Consider the following 10631-nt stretch of genomic DNA (forward strand, 5'->3'; position numbering starts at 1 on the left):
CAGAAGTGTGTCTCTGTAGAGGATGTGACCTACCTGCAGTACACTACCTCAGTACAACAACCATACATGGAGTCTGACCCAGACTAAACCTGTGAAAGCTCTCACTCACCGATTGACACCAGTTTGATTCTCTCCCTGTCGAGAAACTCCAAAGCCACAGAGACGTTTTCCAGTTTCATCTGTCTGAAGTTGGGTCTGACGTGGTGCTTCCTGTACATCTTCTTCTGGCTGAGCACCTCCAGCAGGGCTATGAGCTTGAGGCCATCGCCCAGGTCCTTCTGCAGGTCCGTGATGTTTTTGTTGATGCACTTGAGATGCTCGTTGCACCACCTGGTGAAGGTGTTCTGCTGGATCTTCTTCCAGGGCGCATCCTCAGCCAGCTCTTTTTCTGTGGCAGGCATCTCGTCGTCTTCTTCCTCCCCCAGATCAGTGGCCTGATGGTACTGAGGCAGCTGCTCGTCCAGCGGGGTTTTGTGGCTCATCATCCTTGCCTCGGCTGCTGGAGTCTTTTATAGCTCGGCTGGGCTGGAGGTGAGATTTTGCTGCTGTGCGGTTCCGCAGGAGGGTGCGAGGCGCTCGAACGGGCCAGAACTTTGATGAGGTTAAAAAAACATAAAGTTTTTCAAACCTACTTGTTAAAGGGACACTTCTGTCACAACGGTGATGAATGAAATAATCCGATTTATGGTTTACAAGGCAGCCGGCCCTCGTTTTTAATTGGCAGTCTCTTGTCAAAAGTAGTCGGCCCTTCTTAATGGAGCTGTGCTGTACAGCCTCAGTTTGGAGATCAGTAGTTCTCTCTCTCTCTTTCTGTGGGAATGGGGGCAGTAGAGTTGTGCTCGCTTATAAGCAGCCGGTTTATAAGTGCTGGCACCCCCTGCCCCCGTCAGGCTACAGGAATGCCGCTGTCATGCTCCACACAGGAGAGATGAACACACTCAGGCAGGATTGGTCAGAAGCACATGAGGAGCTGCTATTGGCCAGAGCAGCTGAATGACAATGAACTTTATTTCTGTCTGAAATGGATAGGAGGGTTGGGGGGGGGTATGAGCTCACCAGACTGAAACAAGAGGCTCTAAAAAAGAAAGTGACGTCTGACACTGAGGACCGCTCTAATAATCAAATCCTGAGCTTTTAAACAACTTACAATTTGTGAAAACCACTATACAAGTGATAGTTTGTTTAAAGTGCACAAGTCAAGACTGTTATGTTAACTGTGTCTTTTTTGGTGGAACTACATAGCTAACAGAAATGAAACCTAATGTACAATTAGAAAAACACATGGCCAAATCATCACACACTTGATTATGTGGTTTCTGACACTGTATGACTCTTATCTAGAACACGGACTGAAGTAGAGAATTGAACCATTTTAGCTTTTAAATTACTTTGAACATTTTCTAGTAATATAAGAAGAGTTCAGATAAAAACAGTATCACTTTATATGAAGTCTACCTTTCTAAAAGGCTTATGAATGTTTAGGGGGAGGACTATTTAGGTCAAAACATTAGCAATATGTTCTAACACCTGTTGCTCTCCAATCAGAGCTTCACATTCCTCCATACTCAGAAGCTGCTGGTTCCTGATCTTACTGTGGGTTCTCCATCAGTCAGGGTTCTAGCTGTTAATACCTGACTACAGCTGAACCCCGACAGGAGCTTTAATTACTCACTAATGATCATCTGATCAGCTCATTACCATATGAAGAGAGTACTCTCACAGTCTGAGCTCTGAGAGATACTGCTGAGCTTCACTGTTTCAGCAGTGCTGATCATGTTTGGAGCTCATTAACTAACGCTGATGAGTCTCACACTTCACAATCAGAGCCTTTCTGCTGTTTATAAGAGCTAATAACTTTATTAATAACTTAATAAACGGACAGGGAGCATCTGAGATGAAGACAGATCAAACTAAACAGGAGGAAATGAGATCAGAAGATGATCTGTGAGTAAAAGACTGATCCTGATTGGGGTTCAATGGTAGAACCCTACTGAGAAAGATCTGCTGAAGCGGAGAGCTTTAACACTGACTGACAGAGAAGACAAAGGAGGACCAGGAAGCAGAAACATCAGAGCTTTAACAGGAGAGCTGAAGATGGGATGAATGATTGGCAAGAGATCATTAATAAATCTTTATAAGGGTAGTCTTACTGAACAAGGTGAGAAAAAAATTGTGTAGATCAGATTTAATAAACTTCAAATTGTGTAACTTTAAACAAATGAACTGGACTAACTGGATCTATTTTAGACATGGGCCGCCTGAAATGTGATCTGGATGACTGCCCGGATTTCTCCACTATGGCGCAAGCTGGACTGACAGACCCACTCATCATGACCGAGAAATCAGACTCACCACCTGTTTACATAAGGGAATCAAACACCTCAGTCTGTATGTCCTGTTTCGTTTCTCCTGACCAGGAGCATGGTGAAGCAGTGACCCGACCTATGGTTCAGATCCAAAAAGAAAAAGGCACTCCCAAACCTCCCATCCACATTTAGCCATGAGGGAATCCCTCAAGCCACCATTTTGACAGGCATTCTGGTTCTCAGAAGGGTTGAGGAAGTTTCCACCAGCAGTTCCTGATCAAATCCTCGGTTTGAGGAGAGAGAGCCTACAAAACAGTAAAGAGACAGTGCCATATCCCCATGTAGAGTGCCCAGAGACTGTAGACTGAATACAGCCTGTACACTTTCAGCAGCACTAAATACAAATACAAATACAAATACAGCGGCACCCAAGCCTCAATGATGCTCAAAGATGTGCAGGACTTACAGGATCTGCTTCAAGGCGCCGGACAACACAGGACACTTTTGGAGGTATGGTGGAGTTCAGGCCTTGAGTCGGAAGCATGAGGTAGACCTGCACAATATTAGGCAGGTGGTTTTAATGTTACGGCTCATCATACTGTACATACACTGATCCATACTGTAGGCAAACTGTACACGTCAGGTATAGTCATATCTCCACATATACTGTACATAAACTGTATACTTTAGTGATACAGACGGTACGCTTCATGCTCTGCCATATGCTTAAATATAGCTACTGTAAATGAATGGAAATTCACAGTATTAACTTTTAATTATAGATCAACGTAGGTATCATATAGTTTGATGGTTTGTAATTTTTCTATAAATGTAGCTATAGTAAATAAATATTTGAGATGCTAGCCAGATAGCAACTTTACACTGCAGAAAAATAACAACATTTTCTTAAGCGTTGTTTTAGCTAGCGCTAGTTATATTACAAACTGCACACTTTCCCCTGCAATTACACCTCTTCACCGGCTACACCAATCCTTATCATTTCATTCAAAGTTAATTTTTATTTTGTCTCTGATTTAAACTCTTACAGGATAAAATAATTCACCCTCAGTTTTAATTTACCTCAGGATTAGCTTCGTTAGCCTGACCTGCTGATTACTTTCCCTAAATTACCTCACTGAAACTAGCTAGCTATTAATGTTTCTATAATCACTATTCAATACATGTTAATGAACAGCTCAGGTCAAACTGAGGTATGATAGCACATCTTTATTAGATATCTTTATATATTTAAGTAGAACAGACGTAGTGGGGAAAGCTGGTGCTCCGCTAAACATCCGTGAAAATCCATGAAAAATCCATGAAATTGGTGTCCGGATACTTTTGGAAATGCAGAGTGCAGGTGTAGCTGGTGAAGTAAAACTGATTGTGGATGTGAACGGGTGGAGAACACATTAACATCTACACCCTGTGGATAGATGTTTATCAGGTTCCAATTCGGCTCTGGTTCTGTTGTTCTCTGGTTCACCCGTGTGGGTTCCAGACGTTTCTGAGACCAGCCCTATTCCCAGACTGTGTGTGTCCTCTGGCAGTGTGTAATGAATGAGTGTGTGTGTGTGGCACTAAATGGGGTTTGCATGCAGGTGTATTTTGGGAGTGTACTGAGCTGTGGTCACACACTGACCGGGTCACTCTCACACTAACACATGGCCGACCTCCACACCAGAAAGGCCACGCTTACTCTAACCACGCTTACCTCTCAAGAGTGACTATACTAAAACACCCCTCAGCAGCAGACCGGCTAATGACACAGCACACTGCACCATCACTCAGTCTGTAGTCACGGTTCTAATCCTGAACCCACTGTTTTCAATATCATACCATTTATTATTTGAATAAACTGCATAATATAAATATTATTAATATCCAGTATGATGCTCTAATAACATTAATATCCAGTATGAAGTTATAATAACATTAATATCCAGTATGAAGTTATAATATCATTAATATCCAGTATGAAGCTCTAATAACATTAATATCCAGCATGAAGCTCTAATAACATTAATATCCAGTATGAAGCTCTAATATCATTAATATCCAGTATGAAGTTCTAAAATCATTAATATCCAGTATGAAGCTCTAATATCATTAATATCCAGTTTGAAGTTCTAATAACATTAATATCCAGTATGAAGCTCTAATTACATTAATATCCAGTATGAAGTTCTAATAACATTAATATCCAGTATGAAGTTATAATAACATTAATATCCAGTATGAAGCTCTAATTACATTAATATCCAATATGAAGCTCTAATATCATTAATATCCAGTATGAAGTTCTAATATCATTAATATCCAGTATGAAGCTCTAATATCATTAATATCCAGTATGAAGTTATAATAACATTAATATCCAGTATGAAGCTCTAATAACATTAATATCCAGTATGAAGTTATAATAACATTAATATCCAGTATGAAGTTCTAATAGTATTAATATTCAGTATGAAGCTCTAATATCATTAATATCCAGTATGAAGCTCTAATTACATTAATATCCAGTATGAAGTTCTAAAATCATTAATATCCAGTATGAAGTTCTAATATCATTAATATCCAGTATGAAGCTCTAATATCATTAATATCCAGTATGAAGCTCTAATAACATTAATATCCAGTATGAAGTTATAATAACATTAATATCCAGTATGAAGTTCTAATAGTATTAATATTCAGTATGAAGCTCTAATATCATTAATATCCAGTATGAAGCTCTAATATCATTAATATCCAGTATGAAGCTCTAATAACATTAATATCCAGTATGAAGTTATAATAACATTAATATCCAGTATGAAGTTCTAATAGTATTAATATTCAGTATGAAGCTCTAATATCATTCATATCCAGTATGAAGCTCTAATATCATTCATATCCAGTATGAAGCTCTAATAGCATTAATATCCAGTATGAAGCTCTAATATCATTCATATCCAGTATGAAGCTCTAATATCATTAATATCCAGTATGAAGCTCTAATAGCATTAATATCCAGTATGAAGCTCTAATATCATTAATATCCAGTATGAAGCTCTAATAACATTAATATCCAGTATGAAGTTATAATAACATTAATATCCAGTATGAAGTTCTAATAGTATTAATATTCAGTATGAAGCTCTAATATCATTCATATCCAGTATGAAGCTCTAATATCATTCATATCCAGTATGAAGCTCTAATAGCATTAATATCCAGTATGAAGCTCTAATATCATTCATATCCAGTATGAAGCTCTAATATCATTAATATCCAGTATGAAGCTCTAATAGCATTAATATCCAGTATGAAGCTCTAATAGCATTAATATCCAGTATGAAGCTCTAATAGCATTAATATCCAGTATGAAGCTCTAATATCATTAGTAGACAGTGAGAGACACTAATATACACTCTGATGCACTCAAGGAGGAAATATGATGAAGGCACAAAGGTAAAAAAGGAGACTTGGTCAGCATGGAAGGCAGCAGGCAGTCATTTTCAACAAGTGTGTGTGTGTGTGTTTGTGTGTGTGTGTTTGTGTGTGTGTGTGTGTGTGTGTATGTGTGTATCAGCTTACAGCTGCGTAAAAGCAGTAATAGAATAAAGCAGGAAATAAACTGGCCTGTCAGGCAGGAATCCACACACACACACACACACTCTCACACACACACACACACACACACACACACACACACACACACTCACACACACACACACACACACACACACACAGTGAGATGAGGTTTTAAAGGAAAACTCAACAGTGATTAATTTTTTTATTCATTATTAATTCATTTGTTTATTTATTTATTTATATGCAAAACATTTGCAAAATATATTCCAGGTTACAAAAAGCACATAAACCACATAAACCCACCGTTCAGAAAGATAAATAAACATAATGTAACATAAACATAATAATGTAGTGAATTTCCACTAGATCAGTGAGACACTCACACCGCATAACTCTAAACCTGCTCAGCACACACACACACACACACACACACACACACACACAGAGACACCCCAAATACAGAGTTCACTCAAATCCACACACTGGTGTCTGTGCTGAGAGTCCACAGCTGAGTGACTCAGCAGAGCGGAGTGAGGGCCTTCAGTGGCCTTCAGAGACGGCTGAGAGAGAGAGAGCTCAGCAGCTCAGTGACAGCTCTGCACTGACTATCTCTACACACAACACGCCTGAGCATATACATATATATACAGTATGAATATATATAGTGTATATGCATATGTATATATACACATGTCGTCACTGTCATTCAAAAGCCTTGTATCTCCATTGACACTCTGAGGTTCAGTGTTAGGTGTGGAGTTGGGTGTTTTAGTGTGAAGCAGGAACGCAGAAGGTTTTATTGCTCAGCTCGTTTTGTTGCTTTTAGTGAAGAAGTCCGTCAGCATGCAGGAAAAAGCCCCTCTCTGTAAAATCAGCACGCTGCAGAACTGCCCGTGACAGAACCCTACACATCTGCAGACCATTTCCTCATTATGAGCCTGCTGTGAGACCAGTACACTGCAAATGAACCCCACTTGGAGAAGTGTGAGACCCAGCTGCCTATAATCCCTGCTTTCAATCAAATACAACTGACTTTAGCTCAGCGGGTAAAACATATGACCCTGATAAGAGCTGGGTGTGTGTGTGTGTGTGTGTGTGTGTGTGTGTGTGTGAAAACACACTATACACTGCAATTGCAGGAGCGAACGTTAATATTTATTAGTAATATTTAATAGAAAATTTCTGTTTCTGAAAACCAAACAATAATATTAATGTTTTAAATATGTAAACATGCTGAGAGCCCTGCGGTGAAGTGTACTATTATCATTTACAGTGTTCTCCCTCATCATCTCATTCATCTCATAATGAGAAATATCAGATCTGTTATGATGCTCACTCAGCAGCTCCTGCAGCTCTTACTGTTAGCAAATATACTTTTATATGTCAAAATATAGAAATATTAACATTCTTCTAAACAGTCCTAATGATACGACCATCAGTTAATATTAATACAAACAGTAATATTTCACTTCCAGAGGTTTTCAATATATAAAAGACTTCAATATATAAAATTCATAAACATCACAAAACAACAGAGAAGAAAGAAGCTAGAGTGAGCCGCTCTTCAGTCCAACTGTAAAAAAGTAAAAGCCACAGGAAGACTGAGATCTAACTCTAGTAGATGAGGAACACACACACACACACACACACACACACACACACACACTACACTGCTTCTAGCGACTCTCTCTGAGGAGAATCTTCAGTCTCTCACCTCAGCGAAGCGCTGCTCACCTGACCCGTCTGCACTGACCCTAACCTACAACCAGGTCCGGCTCTGACAGCTTTAACCCTACAGGTCACCTGAGGTGTGGACAGAGGTGTGGGCGTACACTGGGGCTGGGCGGTATCCACTTATTTCATACATGTTGGTGAAAGGTGTACATCGTTCTTCTTCCTGCGCTATTTTAAAGCCTAAAGCGATGAAGGTGTTTAGATAATACAGATAATGAGGAAACTCCAGGTTTCTGTGACTAAACTCATTACCTTTTTATTTTCATGCCAATGTAAATATATATATATATATATATATATATATATATATATTAATAAATATATTGATATAATAGATATATAGAATATAGACCAATAGTGGTGGTGAGAAGGCGGGGCTTAAACAGACCTGGTTAAACCTGTGAAAAATTGAACACAGTAAATAAAAGCAATCGCTGATGTGAAAAAAACACAAAATCCTGAACTTCTACACAGTTTAGAAATCTCATCCGGAAACATTTTCCACTTCCAAAAACAGAGGACCAGACTAAGGCACGACCTGCACGGGTTTAGATAAAGCTTCACATATCTGAGAGTCCTGAACACAGCCGAGCGGCTTACTGCACAAACACTGTTAAAAGCATAAGATCCATGAGGAGCTTTTGGAGGTTCTTCAGTTTGGTACTGTGGAGGAACCTCTTAAGATGCTTTGAGGGACCTTAGAGGAAAAGGTAGCAAACTGAAGAACCTCCAACAGCTCCTCATGGATCTCAGTGTAACGTCCTCATGTCCATCACCCAACCCTACTGTCCACTAAACAAACACTGAAGATCACACACACACACACACACACACACACACACACACATACAGTGCTGCACAACTGCCTCCATCACATGGCCCTAACAGCCGTGTATCTCTGACCTCGTACCTGAACAGAGCCCAAACACACAGACACACAGACGCACTGCAGACCTGCCGTTCTAAAAACTTCTGTAAACACAAACATACCAGAATAGCAAAATACCACAGGTGATATACGGGTCACATGGATAACCATGACAAAACTCCAGAAGAAAGCTGTGTTAAAGTCCTGCCAAATCTCAAAACTGTGCTCCAGATCCATCAACTGAGCACAAACACTCATCATAATATTTCACTCATTAACACACAGATGCAGTCTTAACGAGCTGCTCGTTCATCCTGTCTTCTTGAGAACTGAGGCTGCGTCCCATTCGGGTACTACACACTAACACTGCAGGATTTAGACCACACACTGATCTTAATAGTGCGGGCTCGACAGGCTTTTAACCAGTTTTAGACTAACAGGAAGTGATGAAGTGTTGCTATGCCAACACACATCCAAGCTCTCCTGCTGCCGCCGTCGCTTCTGCATTTTTCTAATAATTGTTCCAGGTGTGAGAAGCTCCTCCCTTTCCATTTCACACTGCATTGTGGGATAATAGCATCCTTCGAAACTGAGTCACAGCTGGACGCCCCTTCAAACTCTCCTCAGAACTGCAGTATGAGTGGGCGGGGCTAATCGTTTTTTTCTGAATAAAGAGATTTTTATTTTTAACTTATCTAAAATAAAAAAAAGGTATGACTTGTTTATGGTTTGGTCATTTTCTAAACATTAAATAACTGATAATCAGGCTCAAGAAATCTAAATAATATCACATGTAATATGTTATGTTATACTAACGATATATTAAGTCAAACAGCACAAAATACACTGAATAATGCAGCGCTGTTGTTAAGAAACTGTTCATAAATCAGGTTTTACTAGAGTTTTTCAGGGAAATCCCAGGGATGTGACCCGTCAGGCTCTAGCTAAGCATAAAACATATGTAAACTAAATTAATATATATATATATATTATTTATATTTTAAAAACATCAGTTATTATTCTCTACAGTGCACTACAGTATGGGTTCTATCCCACATAAGTCATAATAAATTATCCATAAATTCATATAAAACACTGTCAGTTTCTTTATGTGCAGATTTCATTAACAGAAAGCTAAAGCTCTTTTCCACATCCCTCACTCTTCATTTAACACGTGCCAAGAAGTCCAGGTGAAATTTCAGCTGCAGAAAATGGATTTGTATTGTTATTGCAATCGATACCTTCCTCACTCATTCCTCTCTCGGAATATATCCAATAATTTAAGTTTTATAACCTCACAGAAAGGAGAAATCTATACTACACAACAATATCTATGTTAAATAGCTGAATAAATTAATAGATCTTTTAAAAACATAGAGTTGATATTAAACTAAGCAGAAATGAGATTACAGGCAATGATATCGGAAGGTAAAACAAGGTCAGAGGATATTTACAAACAGAGTAAGAAACCTCCTCAGAGTTCCACCCTCGAGTCCGCTAAAGCTGCTGCTCCACGTTCGGCTCGCTGGTCAGGTCAGGGTCAGAAAAACCTCATCCATCTTAGAGACGGCCGAACGCCACAGAAACCCCCACGTAGGACCGAAGGCAGGTAGAGAAATGGATCTGTGCTGACCTTTAGGTTGACCATGGGTCAATAGGTCTGACAGAACCCAGAGAAAGATTTTGTTATTATTCCTGAAAAAGAAGAAAATCATTTATTATTATTATTATTATTATTATTATTATTATTTAAGTATAGTCAGCCATAACATGAGAAACACTGCCAGGCGAAGTGTTCGTGAAGGTGATGAAGCAGGAAAAATGGACAAGCGTAAGAATCTGAGACACTTTGACAAGAACCAGACTGTGATGTTCTAGAGAGACGACTGGATCAGAACATCTCCAGAACATCAGGAAGCAGGTCTTGTGGGGTGTTCCTCCCGGTATGCAGTGGTCAGTACCTAAAAGGAAGGACAGCCAGTGGACCGGTAACAGGGACCCAAGGCTCCCTGATGCTCATGGAGGTCCCGCCCACCTCACAACTTACAGGACTTTAAAGGATCTGCTGCTTACGTTAGTCTTGGCACCAGAGACCACAGCAGCACACCTTCAGAGGTCTTGTGGAGTCCATGGTGTTTTGACCA

The 10631-nt window shown here is 39.6% G+C and overlaps 1 protein-coding gene across 1 annotated transcript in view; it reads right to left on the bottom strand.

The window, feature by feature from the left end:
- flnca (filamin C, gamma a (actin binding protein 280)) overlaps positions 1-510 on the bottom strand; it is a 28504-nt gene extending 27994 nt beyond the window's left edge. Inside the window, exon 1 of the mRNA XM_072662845.1 lies at positions 110-510. Coding sequence (XP_072518946.1) covers positions 110-485 — 376 coding nt within the window. The 5' untranslated portion in view covers positions 486-510. The remainder of the gene's footprint in view (positions 1-109) is intronic.
- Positions 511-10631: the final 10121 nt, after the last annotated feature.

The sequence above is a fragment of the Salminus brasiliensis genome, chromosome 19 (genome assembly GCF_030463535.1).
Source record: "Salminus brasiliensis chromosome 19, fSalBra1.hap2, whole genome shotgun sequence".
Lineage (NCBI taxonomy): Eukaryota > Metazoa > Chordata > Actinopteri > Characiformes > Bryconidae > Salminus > Salminus brasiliensis.